Raw genomic sequence first — 17,061 nt, 5'->3', positions numbered from 1 at the left:
GCCAGCATTAGTCCCAGGGCCCTGCCAGCCCTGGTCAGAGGCCCAAGTACCCTTGTACCACCCCCCTGGGCCTCTCTGCGGAGCTGGGGCTCGGGCCACAGTCTCCCGGCCGGGCAGCTCTGGACTGGGGTGCAGGCAGGACACGATGGACACGTGGGCTGTGCCCTGGCCCATCTGGATTTGTCCCAGACCCCTCACTCCTCTCCTGGACAGACTATTTCACTGGATCACAGCGCCAGCCCGACTGTGGTTCCCAGGAGACCCGAGGACTTAGCCCCGGAAATGAGCGGGACCCACTGGATTTCTTCTGAAGGCCTCATTTCTTGTTCTTCGGTCACTGTCAATGCTGTTGTGGGCTATTTCAAAGCACACAGCGTTCCCTGACAAGCTCACAGGGTCAGGACATTGCATCCGAACTCACATGGGCCTTATCTTATTTTTCTTACTTATTTTCCTTACACACCAACACTGTTTATAAAAATTCTAGTATTGTGTATATATTTTTGTAAATTACCCCATATCCGGTTTGGACAAAAAGCAAAAAGAGAAAGGGTTGGGGTTGGGGGCAGCTCAGTGGTAGGCCCTGGGCTCCCCACCATGAGAGGGGTCTGGGCAGAGCAGGAAGCTGGAGAGAAAGAAAATGACTTCACCCCTCCATGAGCCCACCGAGCCCACGTGTGGACCATCTTCACGTACTCTTCACACAGTGCTGGTGTCAGTGAACACGGTGACCGTGGAACCCAGCACCCAGCCTGGTTTCCCACCAGCGCTTCTGCAGGGACACAGGTGCAAGTCCGCACACCTTCATCCTTTATCCTGCAGGAACCCTGAGGGTTCTGCGGGGTGAACAAGCCACAGGGAGTGGCCCGGAGCCCGGAGGGGAGGCCGCACTCACCTAGAGAGTGAGTTTCAAGCTCTCCAGGTTCAAAGTGGAGCTTGCAGCCTGACCGCAGAGGCCTGGGGCCTGGGCTGAAGTCTACACAGCCAAGGCACCTGCAGCCCGGGCACCGCAGCCTGTGAGGTGAAGTAGAAACTGAATTTGGGCGGCCTCCCGTGACCCATTCTGGAGGGGAAACACCTCTGGAAGCCAAGCAGCCGCCCCCGGGACATCTCAATACAGACACAGCCCTGAAACAACCACAGTTTGCTTTATTAGGCGTTCCATGGTAATATAACACAGAGTTCTTAAGGAATAATAAACACGAGACTTGTTGTTTTACCATAATTATTTTGCCATTAAGACAGTGAGTGGTTACAAAAACAAAAACCAAAAAAAAAAAAAAAAAGAAAAAAAGAAAAAAAAAAAAAAAAAACAAAAAAAAAAAAACAAAAACCAAAAAAAAAAAAAAAGAAAGAAAGAAAAAAGAACAAAACAAACAAACAAAACAAAAACAAAAGTACTTCTCTGGTTACACACAGGATCAGCTTTAGCACTGAAAGGTCCTCCACTCATGAGTCACAATCACAATTTCAAGGGTTAAAAGCCACCTAGTATTAAATCCTACAGTTTTAGAGCATCAAGTCACTGCAGCTGCTCAGTTCTGAGACACTGTCCATTTATTTTAGCATTTACATATGACATTCATTAACAGGTACACAAAGCAAGCCAACAGGTAAACATGCTTACACGGCCTGTGGGAATCTTCAGGGTTAAAATTGTGGTTTGTTCTATTTGTTTTTTTTTTTTTTAAGAAAATAACCAAAACAACTAAAATTACCATGGCTTGGTACAGGAAAGACAGGAAGACAAGCGAATACTAAAGAGCTGCATGTGTTTCTTAGAATTGAAACAAAAATTTCTTTTCCAACTTGTTCCAATTTCCTCTAAGTACAGATAAGGAAAAAAAGCAAATATATTAAGTTAACCAATTCCTTTCTTTCAAAAAAAAAGTGCAATTTACCTTTCAAATAACAAATAAACAACAACAAACCAAAACCCCGACCATAAACCCCAAAGGCAAAAACGTGTGGAGAGACAAATGTCACATCAACAATGACTTTTTGATGTTACGCTTTACAAATCCAATTTGGTTTCCTAAAAGCCCGCAAACCTAATATTGCTCACGAGGACCTGCACAAGGGTCTGGAAAGAAATGCGACACGGTCAACAGGGGCAGAAAGCAGGCGGCTAGCACAAAGGGGCCACTGAGGCAGGGGGAGGGACAGACGCGGGCGCAAGGTCACCCGTTGTCTCTGAAGGGACCACACACTCCACGTGGAGGATTTTTTTTCCCCAATCGGCGCTGACATGACCCATGGGACATTAAAAAAAATTTTTTCCCCCTCTTGCAAATGGACTTCCAAGCAAATTTTCCAAGGGATTTCTGAGTTTGTAAGACACCCCCCACCTTGTACTGAATTATAACTTTGGAAATACCTGGATAAGATAAAAATATGTTGTTTCCCCCAAAGTGAGAAACCTCAGTGTATTCCGGAACCCAGAGATCCTGCTTGGGGACGGGGCTGGAGGCTGCCCGCGGGGGCCTGGGCTATGGGCTATGTCCTTCAGCAAACACCCAACATCCTGCAGCCTCACCCTTCACATCCCCAAGCCTTGTGGCCCCCTCGGGCCATGGGTGACGTGGCTGTCGTGGGTGAGATCCAGCCATCCGTGCACCTGGCAACCTCACACACCCCAGTCGTGACCGTGGGTGGGAGCACCAGTCTGACAGAGGCCTGGAGCACAAAGGCTCAGGGCAGCAGGGCAAAGCAAGTCCTTCCCAAGGGTTCTGACTGCAGGACACGGGACACCTGGAGATCAGAAAAGACCGCGGGAGAAGGAGGGGGAAACCCAGCCTCGGGGACCAGGGCCAGGGGAAACATGAGGCAAGACATGGGTATCTGAAATATTCATGAACGAAAAAGCTAGAGAGAGCAAGAGAGGGGGTGCGGAAATGGAGAATGGCATGGAGAATCCTCAAAAGATCTAATCCGCTGCAAAAATCTAGGCCAAAAGAAAATACCTGCCCTTTCTCAACAGCTGACCCAGAAGACTACAGAAGAGCAGAGGGGACCGTTTGGAGCCGCTCAGGAGGAACAAAACAAGTCTGCCAACCGCCCAGAAAGCGTGATGATCACATAACTGCATCATTAGGATGTCCAGTTCAAACCCGTGTTATTAATATTGATCACTTTCCAATTTAATATTTAAAAAGAAAAAACTCTCTCCCACCCCAACCCCTCCCTAGCCCCACCAAAAAAAAAAAAAAAGGAAAGAAAGAAAAGAAAAACAGCCTTTTTAAAAATTTAAAAAGCAAAGACAAAAAGGCAGCTCAGGGCGATTCACTGTATCCTCCCCACGACAAGGAAGATGCGGGCGCGGAGCGCGGAGGGAGGAGCCGGGACCTGCTCTGTGGCGGACGTCTGACTGCGGGACGCACGCTGCTCGGTGAAGGGGGGGGGCTAGGTGTGGTGCGGGGTTTACGGGGGGGGGGGATGGGGAAGTGAGTGAGCGAATTCAGTAACCCCAGGTGAGAGGCAGAGTGTAGGGCTCCAGGGGGAGCCCCAGGAACTGGCTGCCCACAGCAACTATCACAGGCTCTTCAAAAAAAAAAGGAGGTGGGGGGAGGAGAAGAGGAAGGAAGAAAAGGAAGTCTCAGAATGTCCTCGGGTGTCCCATCCCCTGTCCCCAGCGGCCTATGGGTGCGGGAGCTTAGCCCAGGCTGGTGATGTTGGCACGGCCGCCAGGGGGCGCTACGATGCGCTGGGTGGTGCGGCGAGGGATGTTGTCATCAATCTGAGCGCCTGGAGAGGAGGGAAGTGGGGAGAGAGAGTGAGGTGAGGATCCACACCTTGGAACCCGAGTCACACAGCCCAGAAGAAGAAGGGCCAGGCCCATTCTCTGCCCTCTTCCCAGAAGCTCAGGTTAATGTTCTCACTGCGGAAACAAGACAGGCTGTGGTCGCCCAAGCGTCCTGGGGTAGATGCGGTGCTTCCAAGCTTGGCCAGCTCCTTCACTGGTTAAGTAAAACCACAGATCAAAAACTATTTCGTGGACTGTGGCTGCAGCTCAGCGGGAAAGCACCTGCCACGCGTGTGCATGGCCCCGGGTTCAATTCCCAGCACCGTCAGAACACAAACAAAAACCCCTGTGTCTCAGACTACATCCTCTGCCCTCATCCTCTGAGTGACAAAAAGTAGGAGCAACAGCCAGGCAGGATGAGAACCCGACCGCCCAAATGTACTGAAGCCTAAAACTTTGTGAGCACCGAGACCACACTAGCAGAAAAGTCCTGGGGCAGGGTCACAATCCCAACATAGGTGCACTAAACTGCTGAATAAAACACCAACCGTCTAGGTGAATACGGTGGGCATGACGCAGAAATAAACTGTGTTGAGGCTCGGGTCCTGTGCAAGGTATTTCATGGTGCACAGGGAAATATTCCAAAATTTCTTTTAAAAAATTTGTACCAGGGAGCAAACTGAAAATTTCCAAATATTTTAAAAAGCCAAAATGGTTCTGGCCCCGAGGATTGCAGATAAGCCCCCAAACAACTGAGCCGTCTATTCAAGCGGCCCAAAGAGAGAAGAGAGTAGATACCATGGTAGCCATTTCACTTTATGAGAAAATTAAAATTTGCTTCTATAACACTTTTGGAAAATATGGAACCCAAAAATGGCACATACGATACCTTTCTAAAAACCAGCAGATCTGCTAAGAAAAAAAAACCCACCTCATGAACTCTGTTTAACACATCACAGGCGCGGGTTACTGGGAGAACAGAAGAGCCGGTCTCGGCCAAGGGAGAGGCAGCAGGAAGTGGAGGGAGGGAAACAGATCTGGGCCGCTTCCTCTCACAGGGCGGCAGTGATATTCCATCTAGCAAACGGCTAATGTGTCCCAGGGCCGGGTTCTAAGCTTCCACAGAAAACCACTCTCCAGCCCTCCCAACAGCCGGACAGGGGGCCTGGCTCAAAACCCATCGTGTACATAAGATGGAGACATACTCCAATGAACTAAAAGTCGGGCTGCTAAATCCCCACTCTGCACCCCCGGACTGCAACAGCACCCTTCCCTTTTTTTTTGAGGCACAGTCTCTAAATAATCCAGGCTGAACTTGAACTCATTCTGTAGCCCAAGCTGGCCTCAAACCTGCAGCAATCCTCCTGCCTCAGCTTCCCTTGTGCTGGGATTACAGGTGGGAACCACTGCGCCCAACAACAGCACCCTTCTTGGTGGTGGAGGTAGCATAGGAAAACGGTCCCGCCACTGATGGGGCACTGTACACGTGGCGGGTGTCGCATTGTGGGCGTGACATAAACTGATCTCCCGCGTCTGAGGCCCCCTGTGGGTGGCAGGAAGCATTCCCACCCCTGCCCTCCGCCTGCTCACCAGACAAGCTGAATCCAGACTGGTGCAGGTTCCGCACGGGTGGGGCCTGCTGCTTGGCAGGGGACGTCTTCGCCGAGGAGGCTGGGGTGACCGTCTTGGGCGTCACAGATACCTCGCACACGGGTCCGTCATACAGGCCACGGGGGACCCCTCTCAACTCCGCCAGCTGCAAAACACAGCACCCTCGCTCAGGCCTCACCTGAGAACGTGGCCTCCCAGACCCGTGGCTCGGGGGGAACAGAAGGCTCTCCTGGGGTCCAGGTACGTTTCTCTCTACCCAGTTCATTTAGCTCCCTCTCTCAGCTTCACAATCTCCTACTTACCTTTAAAACCCAACTCAAAATGCCCTCTCCCGACACCTTCCTCCATGACTACTCAACAGTGGTTCCCTTTCCTAACCCTCACCCCCTACCCCTTATCAGAGCACCTACTTCAGGCTGACTTTGTCCCAGAAATAAAAAGGTCGGGTTCCTCTTATCCTTCCAGACACCCTTCCCCATAGACATCTCATCATTCTGATGCAACATGTGCTTCATGACAACAAATGTTTATGGAATTGAACTCAATGCATGATTTCAAAAAACCCTAAGGGCAAAGCCACTCACCCTGCTCCTGGCCTTGATACGCTTGTAAACAAAGTCAGGGAAGGGCTTCCGGGGGATGTAGCGCCCGGAGCCTTCGGTGACGTGCAGGGTGCCATCCTCCAGCACAATCTTGCCCTGGCTGATGACCACCAGCGGGGAACCGCGGCACTCCATGCCTTCAAAGATGTTGTATTCGAGCGCCTGGGGAGGAGATGTGACACGGTCAGCCTCCGACTGGGTCCCCCAGGCTCAGGGTCCCAGTCCCTGTCCCCACTGCCACCCAAGCCACTTCTCCCTGTCTTGCTCTCCTTGTCTAGAGCACGGAACGCTTTCCTACAACTCCAACCACAGAGAGCATCTGTGGGGAGAAAGCGTGCTTGTTCACGCTGCACAAACGCTGAGGACATGACTCCTCCTATCCTATCGGCAGTGGCCTCCCCGCCAAGCCACGCACACAGCAGGAAATTAGACTGGGGCCTTCACACACAGCTACTTCCCCACCCATTTTGGTTTGTTTGTTCGTTTGTTTGTCTTCAATTTTGAGAAGCCTCACTGAATTGCCCAGGGTGGCCTCGAACCTGTGATCCTCCTGCCTCCGCTTTCCAGAGAGCTGGGCTAGACGTTCGCCTTCACCGTGCCTGCCTTAGTTAACATTCTTAGACTGAGCTCGGGGAGAAGCAGGGCAGTGCTACTGCTGTGGAAAGATCTGGACGGGACAGTGAGGGATGGGATCTGCCTTCCGGAACATTCACTCCTCCACAATCCCACCCGACCGCCCACACGGAGAGCTCAAATGCAAACTGTGGTTAGGTGGGTCTGTGTCTTCAATCACGAGCCGTGTGCCTCGGTCTCCACCGCTGGGGAAGGGGCCTGGCAAGGGAGGTCAGCGTTTCACCCGCCCAACCCCGACCCAGAAAAAAGCTGCAGTCTGGCAGGGCAGAGCCTGAGCAATTTCAGGTTCTAATTCTGGCGCAACCGCAAAATCGCTATGTAACATTAGACTGGTCACTTAAGCTCTCTACACCTCCGTTTATTTATCTTCCCACTTGGGATAATAACACCAGTCCCTGTACGGAGCAGCTCAAATGACAGACAGATGCAAAGTTAGATGCATCTGAATAGGTGGGTTCGCCAGGACATCGCTGCCGACCCCAAGAGTGGCGATCTGAGTCGTAAGTGGGTGCAGCTACTGGCTACACTGCCAGTGGGGAAGGAGGCAGAAGTCTATAAATATGGAGCTGAGCAACCTTCCAAGAAGCCACCACCACCATGACATCCACAGGTGCCACAGAAGCTGGAAGAGAGCCAGACACATCCTGGCCCAAGCCCCTCTGTTCCATTAAGAGAGGATCTGGACCCAGCAAAGGGTCGTCCCGTCCTGTAGAGCGGCCAGAACCTGCCCACACTGTTGTGGCACTTGGGTGGCATCTGTCCTTGGTGCCCCAGGCCATCTCGGGGGCAAGGGGTGGTCTGAATCCTATCCCCTACAGAGCCGGCTTTCTACTTTGAATTCCATCCCAAACATCCTCCCCACTCATTAAGAATTCGCTTCAAGATGCAGGTGAAGTCTCCCCTGGCCCATGCTTTTTCGGTTTTATAGGGACACAAATTCCTTGTGAGCGATCAGTGAAATCTAACACTTCTTTAATCCCGGGACACCCAGAAATCTTGCTGAGCCCTTCAAACTCAGCCAAGGAACAAGCCTGAAACATTAACGAGACAATGGACCCCAAGCTCTGGGGCCCAGATCGAGAGGCAGGAGCAGACCCTAAATCATGAGCAAGTGGCCGAGGGTATTTCTGTGTGGGGAGAAGTCAAACTTGATCCATTCCTTTGGGACAGTGAGAGCAGCTATCATTAAAGTTTCCAGACATGAGAAAATGTGGCTTGTAAACATGAAAGTGCCTCTCAACACTGGACATCTGACAGTTTTGTTTAGGCAGTGATTTAACTGGAATCCAAAACGTTCCTGAAAAGGGCTTGCTGTATTAAAGGCTTGGTTGCTGACTGGCTCCTGGGAAGTGACTGGATCACGAGGACTCTCACCTCCTCAGGAGGATTACTTGTAAGTTGATGGCATCATGGGGAGGGATCGAAACAGGAGGTGGAACCTAGTAAAGACAGTGGATCCCGCCTGTGGTCCCTGGGCTCCTCCTCTCTGTTTCCCCTTCTGTCTCTGCCTCTCAGCCACTGTGATGTGAGTAGCTCTCCTCCACCATACTCTTCCAACACGATGCTCTACCTCGCCTCAAGCAGAGAAACAGTGGAGCCAGCTGACCATGGACTGGAACCTCTGAACCGTGAGCCACAGTAAACCCTTCTCCTTCTAGCTGAGCTCTCTCGGGTATTCTGTGACAGTGACAGAAAGCTAACTTATAAAGGTCCCTGGCATCAAGCACCACCATGAGAGGTACTGCACTAAACCATGAAACGGAATGGGACCTGGCTTCTAGAAGCTTCTGATATCTCAGTGTCATTTTGGAGACTGAAAATCCAAGGACAGGGAGGCTTTGATACTACAACAGATCAGGGTAACAGTCTTACCGACCTCACCAAAGAAGTGAAATAGGATTCTGCTTTGCAGCAAACTGCATGTTATAACTAAGGGAGAAGCTCACTCCCACCCCAGCCAGGTCTTTTAAGAAGCCCTGGGACTGTCCCGCCCTCTGTTCGTTCGGTGACTATATTTCACGTGGACCAAGTCTGCATGGTGAGCAGGCCTTACGCTGTTGTGTGTCTTGGCCGAGATGGTCTTCATACTGTCGGGGTCCCAGATGACCAGGTCCGCGTCCGACCCCACAGCGATGCGGCCTTTCCGGGGGTAAAGGTTGAAGACTTTGGCTGCATTGGTGCTGGTCACAGCCACAAACTGGTTCTCGTCCATCTTCCCAGTGACCTGAAGAACACATGCACACACATGCACACACACGTGTGCACACAAACACAGCAAGGGTCAGGAAGGCGATTAAAAGGCACGCACTGACACGCATCTGAAGTGTCCCCTTTGATAAAATCCAGGCACAGATCTACAGCTCTCATCTAGTCAGCCGACAGTCCCCACTTGGTGTCTCAGGTCTCACGTATGGTACAGTCATACAGCACAAGGTCTGCGAAGGGCCAATCACCTTTCCTAAAAACATTCAGTAGAACCAAGGGCCAAGGACCTGCGCGTGCAGTCTGAGGGAGGAAAACCCCAGTACCGCCCAAAAAGAGGAAGGGAAAGATACCAATGGCCAGCTGGCATCTGCGAAAATAGTCACTCTCATCAGTAGTTGAAGAGAATTAAGTGTCTAACAGACTCAGAATTCATTTACCAATTCAGCAATCCTTCATTTCTGTGCTCAACATAATAATAATAACACCTGTTTGGACCTGAAGAAAGAACTGGGAATGTCACACATTGTCGGGGGCACCGCAAATGGTACAATCTTTCAGGAAGGAGCTTTAACAATGGATAGTAACAGCCTTAAAAATATACACACACTTTGACCAAGCGATGCTACTTCTAGAAATTTCTCCTATCATCATAATTAAGGATGTGTCCACAGATGTGTCTGAAGGGATGCTAATTCCAGTGGAAAAATTAGAAACAGCATAAATGGGGCCGGGGATGTAGCTCAGTGGTGCCGCGGACTGCCTCATAAGCGCAAGGTCCCAAGTTCAATCTCCAGTACCAAAAAAAGAGAAAAAATCAGCATAAATGCTTGACTAAAGGATTACAGGTGAGTATTAGGATGGAATCGCCTGCTATTAAAACTTTTTCATGATATATTAGTTGGTTTTTTTTTTTCAAAAAAGGCCATAAAATAGAAATGTATGGTGCTATTATTTATAACTCTTTCATACCATAGACATTTGTGCATTAGCAAAAATGAGAAACATTGTCCATTGTAGTAATATGTGAAACAGGTGATTTTAATTTACATAATCTAAAACCACTGAAAAACAGGAAACCAGTTATTATATATTAAAATGAAAAGGCCCAAAGGTCAGATGCCGGTGTTGGGTAGAAGTGAGAGAAATCCAGACGGCCCTCAGAGGTTCTCTTGAGGAAATGGAGTCCCATTCCCAGAGTTAACCAAGAAAGGCACCAGATAGCTAGGAAAACTTTTCTGCCTGACACAGGCGTCACACAGGGTATGATCACAAAATGTGGTCAATGTTCAATCTTTCTAACTTGATGAGAGTAAAAGTATGAGTAAGTCCCTCTCAAAATCCTCCCTCTCACTTTGAACATGTTTCTCCCTTCATTCTTGCCACTTTCTGAGGTAATTCTGGAAGTCTTCTTTTTGGCGGCCTTGATATCCTGAATCCTTTCAAAATGCTCACCTTTCATGATCATCTTAACTCTGGGGAACAGCAAGAAGTCACTCAGTGCCAAATCCACTACTGAGCTGGATGAGGGCACACTGTAATGTTTTTATCTGACAGAAATTGAAATACATGTTTTCAATCAGTTCAGAACATTGAAGCAGCCATGTCAGCCCCACTGAAAACACTGATGACTGCTTCAGAAAGTGACAAGAACTATGGGATAAGTGTGTCCACAGCAAGGGGCCTGTTTTGAGGATTAGTGTCAACGTGTCTTTCACTGTAGGGTTTTTTTTGTTTTTTTTGTACTGGGGATTGAACTCAGGTCCTTGCGTTTGCAAGGCAGGCAGGAGAACCACTGGGCTAAATCCCCAGCCTTAATTTTTTAAATTTAGATATTCCTCATATGTTCTGATCAAACCTCATATTGAAGTCTCTGTAGATGATGATGAGTTGTGCGTAATATTTAGGGGAAAGGACCTCTTAGGAGTGGTTCTGGATTTCCAAACAGAAGAAATCCTGTCACGCAGGTGCTAGCTTCTAGAATGTTCTCCACTGGCATTTCAAGACCAGCAAGAGCCCCACACCCACAGAGGATTGAGCAGGTGAAGGCTGAGACCCCTGCTCCTTACCACAGCCTTATCCCAGATGACAGACATCCGCTCCTCAGTGCCATTGGTGCCCTCGGGAATCAGAGTGAAGTTGTCCTTTCCTACAGCCTTCTGCGCGGTGTTGAAGGTACAGTGGGCACTGCCAGTGACCTGAAGGTCTCCACTGCAAGGAAACACACAACGTGCTGCTGCAGCTTCACTGTGACACTGTGTGCCTCAATCTGTTCTGGGAGGTATTTGGGGGGTGACATCACACCACCGAGAGTGCGGTCCTTCTGACACCTCATTCATCCCCTTTAGTTAACTATCATGATGGCCCAGGTCTGTGTAAGGAAGTCTCTCCCGGATGGTGACACAATGATTAATCTCTTGCTCCAGTTTAGTGATCCCAGTTTGCTAACTAAGGGTCTACTGTCAGCCCGGCCCTTGGCCACCATGTTGTCACTGACCAGGTCAGCGTGGTCTGAAGAGACTGAGTGAGAAGTGGGAACACGATGCCAGGACTCACCACGACAGCAGGGAGTTCAGGAAGTCGGGAGTGGTTGGATCGGGGCTCAGGGGTGGGGAGGTGACGAAGGCAGCAGCCTTGGCCCAGTTCTTGCTCCAGTAGTGGGAGCCATCGGTCCCCAAGCTGGCAGTGATGGGCTCGCCGTACACCACGGTTCCTGGCAATCAGAACATAGGAGGCTCAGCCGGACGCCATGAGGAAGGAGACCAGGCTTCGTGGGAGGCACCCCCTGCCCAGGGCGTGTCCACGCCCACCCCCACCCTGTCAGAGGAGACACCACCTCGCCTCACAGGTGAGGAGACTGCCGTGGTGAGGTTGAGTCCCCCAGCCAGAAGGCCCAGTTTCCCGTGTCCAGTGCTCCTGGGAGTTGACACACCTCCCTGTGTGTCCCAGACATCTTCGGGCATCTGCCTCCTGGTTGCTGATCCCCAACGTGAGAATCTCCAGCTCAGATAGCTTCCAAGCACCCACTCCCAGGGGCCACCTGGACGCCTCTTTCAGGTGATCGATGGACTTGACCGTACTTGCCTTCTCTGCTCACACTCGCCAGACCTCCCTGCTGGGTTTCACTGTGGCCAAAGGCCAGTAAGGGGCTTCACGTGGCTTCTCGAGCAAACACAAGGCCCTCCACATCTCCCCCCAGGACTCCTGGGTCCCTGCTCCCCAAGCAAAGGGAGCCACCACGACAGGCATCGGTCCACAGGTAACACTGTTAGTGGGAGACACAACCTTGTGTGCTTTCAGAGAAGGCCAGAAAGTTGGGAACCATTTACACCCACTGAACGCCAATGCTTTTAGCTTCTGAAATCGTTCATCCCTTAAACCCAGCTCTCTCACCATTTCTCATTCCAACACAGCCTCCCAACCGGAATTCCAGCTTAGGATGACTCCCAACACCCGTCCCGCTTCTCCGTGCATTCCCAGGACTCTCCCAGAGTGACCTTCATGGAAAGAGAACCTTTCCGTGTCCCTCTCGCACAAGATCCTTCCAAGCAAACCTTCTGCCTCCAAGGATTTAAAAACTAACAAACAAATCTCCTCACTGAAACATTTGCTGCCTGCGTTATCCAGAGCAGATCTGCTCTAGCACCCGCAAAACATCTCAGGCCTCATGCCATCTGTCTGAGAACCCCATCCTTCGCTCCAGGAATCACCCAGTTACGGATGTGTTTTACTCCCTACTTTATGTCAATACCTTGAAGATCAACTATCTGCTTGCGCAGAGTAGGCAATCAATAAATGTATGTTAAATTGATTAAATGATCTCATGATTTATGGAAGGCATCCGAGCTGGAATTAGATCTCGGGTTACCCAAGCCCCTGCCGCAGGGCTGACCTCCACTCCTGTCACCCAGCCAAGTTTCCCTCTTCTCCAAACACAGGGCCCTCACGCCCAAAGAGATCTCAGCCGGGAATGTGCTTCCTTTACTCTCCAGAGACCTTTCAAAGTCTTATCGCTTGGTCACACTCCACAAGGCTCTCTTCTCTGCCTGCTTCTCTGGGAGCTGGTTCCACAGAGCTGCCCCTCCTGCCTCAGGAATGCCACAAAGGAGCCGCTGTTCAGCCAGGGAGTGTTGGGAGGCCAGACAGGCAGCCCACTCCAGGCTCTCAGGGACAACCCCAGGCAGGAGGGTGGACTGCAGAGCCCAGACAAGCCTGCCCAGAACAGGCACCCAGAAAGAAAAGGGCAAATGATCAGAAGGCCCGCAGGGACCCCTGGGCTCCTGACCGCTTCAAGGTCCACCCAGGGAGGGGTCTGCTGAGCAGGCCGCTCCAGCTCACCCCAAACCCGAGAATACCACCTAATAAGAAGGCCTCACAGTTGCCAAAGCCTTTGATGAGATGCAAATGGCTGTGAGGTTGCAGGGGACCAGTGGTTCTCACAGGCTCACTGGCGCCCAGCCTTGGACGGAGCAGCCAACGCGTCTGGCTAGGTCTAACTCTCCCGGGCCAGCCAGGTCTGAGGTGAAAAATAAAAAGGTGAGGTTCAGATAAGTCCGAAAAGAAGTGTGCAAAACCTTGCAGGTTTCTTGGTTTACCTCCGTGAAAAAGTTCATGAGAGCAAAGGTGCTTGGAAGAGAGGGAAAAAAAAAGCTCAATGATCTGTGAAAATCTGCAGACAAGTATCCACATTTCCCAGAGTCCTCACACGACTGGCAATCTCTTGCCAAACTGCTTCCCAGTCCTCTGCAATCCAGAGTACAAGGTGCTGGGAGGTCTGGAAGATCCCCCAAGTCTCCTATGTTCAGAGGTGGACTTTTGGAAGGCAACTGGGTCGTGGGGCACTCTATTCATCAGTGGACCATCCACTCATGAGTTCATGGCTAAATGTGCTGTAGCAGGTGGGACCTGATTGGAGATGGGCCACTGGGCTGTGACCTGCAAGGGTGCACTCTTGTCCCCGGCTCCTCCCTTCTCTCTCTCTGTGTCCTGGCTGCCATGATGCAAGCAGCTCTCTTTCACCAGGCCTTTCCACCATGTCATTTCTGCCTTGGAGCCAGCTGACCATGGACTGAACCCACTGGAACCTTGAGCCAAACAAACCTCTCCTTAAATTGTGGATATCAAGTATTTTGTCACAGCAACAGCCAAGCGACTTAAACAAAGAGCTGCATCTCTCCCCGCGAAGCTCGACTCACAGAGCAGGGTGGCAGCTGTGTGACAAAGACATGGACACCCTTCCCTCTGTGCACCTTGCAGAGGAATGACTTTGACCTTCAGCTTCTGGCAAACCCAGAACTGGGGCAGAGCTTCCAAGACAACTGTGGACCAGAACCTGCCTCCTTAGACCACGGATGAGCAAGGACCCGTGCGTGGCCCATTCCAAGTTGGGGCGGGGGGAGGCAGGGCCATAAGAGGTGGGCACAAGGAGGAAGGGGTCATCTTGCATCTCACTTCTTTGCTCTGTTCAACCTCCCCAACGGATTCAAAGTGTCTTGACTTATTTCTGCTCTTCAGCCCCAAAGAGCAAGGCAGACATTCACCATCACATCCAAGGCCTCTACCTCGAGGGAATATGGCTTCACCCATGGACTGCACCACCATCACCAGTGGCCTGGACCGCCCCCCCCCAAGCAACCCTTCTGTGATTTAAAAACTAACAAACCAACCCCGGGGCTCCTGTGAACACCATGTGAGGGAGCCCAGGCAGGCCACAGACACCAGGGCGTTGCATGCCAGAAATAATTGCCACTAATAATTATAAACCACAGAATGGCTTACTTGGCCTTTCTGCACTTCTCTAAACACAATGCTGATGCTTCCTTGGTGGCCAGTAGAGCTACATGATTTTCCTCTCCAGGAAATGTCTCAACTGAAGGCTGCGACCCCACACCAGCCACTGGCAGGCTCGTCAGCACAGCTAGGAAAGGCAGGGAACAGGCAGACAATGTTTATTTACAAGCAGCTGGGGGCCCCAGCACATTCATGAAGAATGGATGCAAGGCTAGGATTTGGAGATGCCCGAAAGTTAAGTTGTTTCTCATGAACAAAAAGAAGGAGGACAAAGCCGAAGCAGGAAGTAGGGAAAACCCTGTAGGTGTAGCTCAAAGTGCAGCCTCAACAGCACAGTGGAAAACCAACGGGGATGGACGGACAAACAGACACAGCGCCCTCCCCGTCTTTCAGAGGACCCATCCCACAGGCTCTGGCATTCAGTGGTTCCAGGGAAACAGCATCTCAAGGATGAGCTTTCTGAACTGGTTCCAAGGTTTCTGAATTTGTTCTCTCATCGAATACAATTCAAAGGCACCGAGGATCCCATTCCTGGTAACAGGAGCATTTGTAGTCCCTGCTGTGTTCTCAAACAAATATGACTACTACATCTTTCCTCTCCTCCCGTCTTCTTGTTCTTCTCCTTCTCTTTCTTTCTTTTGCAGTGTTGGGAACTGAGCCCAGGGCCTTCACACTGGACGGCATCCTGGCCCTTTACGTTATTTTTTTACATTTGGAGAGAGCATCTCACTAAGTCACAAGTTGCCCAAGCTGGGATCAAACTTGCGATCTTCCTGCCTCAGCCTCCCAGAGTGCAGGGATGACAGGTATGCACCACCGCACCAGGCTCTAGACAAACACTTCTGAGAAGCAAGGTTCTGGGTAACGTGTACTGACACTGTGGAGCATTTTGTGTCCAACCAAGGAGTACAGTGAAAATGACTGGGTATTGCTCGTGGCACTGGACAAAGTGGGGAAAGAATGAACTCGGAGGTTCAAATTCCCAAGTCGAGCCACACATGTATGACCCTGATTTTTCTCCATGTACCCGAAAAGACACCCTTACGTCTTACAGGTGCAGGACTAAGACGACCAAAATGGAATCTTAGCTCTGATCATGTTAGCACCTGACTACAGCACACGTGGAATTCTGGCCTCAGTCTCTGCTGTCCCAATGAAGGCACCGACTGGAACGAGCTGGCCACAGGTCACCTCTCCCTGGGTCTCTACTCTCTCGCTCTCTCTTCCTCCCACTGGTTGTCTTTCTACCATGGACTTGATGAGATTCACAACTAACTCAGCTACAACTGTCCATCCCAGCTCTAGGTTTAAGGCTGCCCTGCACCCCACAGCCACACTAAAGGTTCATTCCCACATGAACAGGTGTCTTTGTTCCATGGCGCCCAAGGGTCCCTGCTCACCAGGAGGACCTGAGAAACCCTAGAAAGTGGGTCCCCGGGTTCAGTGTCCCCCGCAGCCACAACTATTTAGATGTTTCCGCCTCTGCATCCTGGGGCTGGGCAAGGAGGACGGAGGAGGTGCCCTCTAGGTAAGGTCAGCAGGCACTGCCCAGGGCCACCATTCCCTCTGGACAACACACAAGGGCCACATGCAGTCTGGGGGAGACCCTGGGCAGGAATCCAGCGCTGCCTTTCAGCGGCAGGAGGGGAAGGCTAGGAATCTGGGCTCCTGGTTCCCACTTCCCACCGCTGAGCAATCCAGGGCAAGGTATTCAACGTCTGCCTTTCTAGTCCTCTTCCAGGAAAGGAGCCCATTCAGTCGCCCACTGTCCCAGTTCTGAAGAATAAGAACCGTCCATGAAGGGCGGTCCCGGCTGTGTTTCCATTCCCTTAACTGCAGGCGAGGCTGACGCACTGCCCTGCTCCCCGGCACGGGACAGGGACGGGGTGGGTCCCGCGAGAGACAAGGGTCAGCAGCACAAGAAAATACTTTTCATCCACACCTCCACCTTCATCTCACGTCTGCCAGCACCTGACATCACCTGTCCTGGACACGGAAGCAGCTGGTCCGTGGGTGGAGAGGCACACGGGCTCACTGGGAGAAGAACAGTCACCTCATGTGATTGGCACTAGGGACTGAACCCACATCCCCAGCTCTTTTATTTTTTTATCCTGACACAGGGTCTCGCCAAGCCGCCCAGGCGGGGCTCGAACCTACGACCCTCCTGCCTCAGCCCTCCAGAGTGCTGGGACGGACAGATGTGTAATTTTGATTCTTTAATAGCCCACATTTGTGGAGACGTCTTGAGTCCTCTCCAGCGGCCTGACCCCTCAGAGGCTCTCTGCTGTGTAGAAAAACAATCCTCAGCAGAAAACCTGTGACCTAGCTCACAGGTGTCTTTGCCCTGTTTGTCTGACAAGCTGGAGGTTAAGCTGGCCCTTCATTCTTTAATCATGAGGCTACCTGGTAAGTTATTATATAGGTGCTCGCCCGTATTATCTCATTTAAACATCATCCTGGCCCCAGGCGATGAGGCTCTGT

At 51.2% G+C, this 17,061-nt stretch overlaps 1 protein-coding gene across 1 annotated transcript in view; it reads right to left on the bottom strand.

Moving 5' to 3' along the window:
* Positions 1 to 3,201: 3,201 nt before the first annotated feature.
* Dpysl2 (dihydropyrimidinase like 2) overlaps positions 3,202 to 17,061 on the bottom strand; it is a 52,564-nt gene continuing 38,704 nt past the window's right edge. The window contains exons 8-13 of the mRNA XM_010623583.3: positions 11,347 to 11,503; positions 10,860 to 11,001; positions 8,642 to 8,812; positions 5,938 to 6,117; positions 5,333 to 5,498; positions 3,202 to 3,744 (exon numbers count right to left, since the gene is read on the bottom strand). Of these exons, the coding sequence (XP_010621885.1) occupies positions 3,653 to 3,744; positions 5,333 to 5,498; positions 5,938 to 6,117; positions 8,642 to 8,812; positions 10,860 to 11,001; positions 11,347 to 11,503 (908 nt within the window). The 3' untranslated portion in view covers positions 3,202 to 3,652. The remainder of the gene's footprint in view (positions 3,745 to 5,332; positions 5,499 to 5,937; positions 6,118 to 8,641; positions 8,813 to 10,859; positions 11,002 to 11,346; positions 11,504 to 17,061) is intronic.

The sequence above is a fragment of the Fukomys damarensis genome, unplaced genomic scaffold, assembly GCF_012274545.1.
Source record: "Fukomys damarensis isolate Sample0158 unplaced genomic scaffold, DMR_v1.0_HiC HiC_scaffold_18, whole genome shotgun sequence".
NCBI lineage: Eukaryota > Metazoa > Chordata > Mammalia > Rodentia > Bathyergidae > Fukomys > Fukomys damarensis.
The sequence above is the reverse complement of the archived record's forward strand: the minus strand, read 5'-3'. Positions and strand labels throughout refer to the sequence as shown.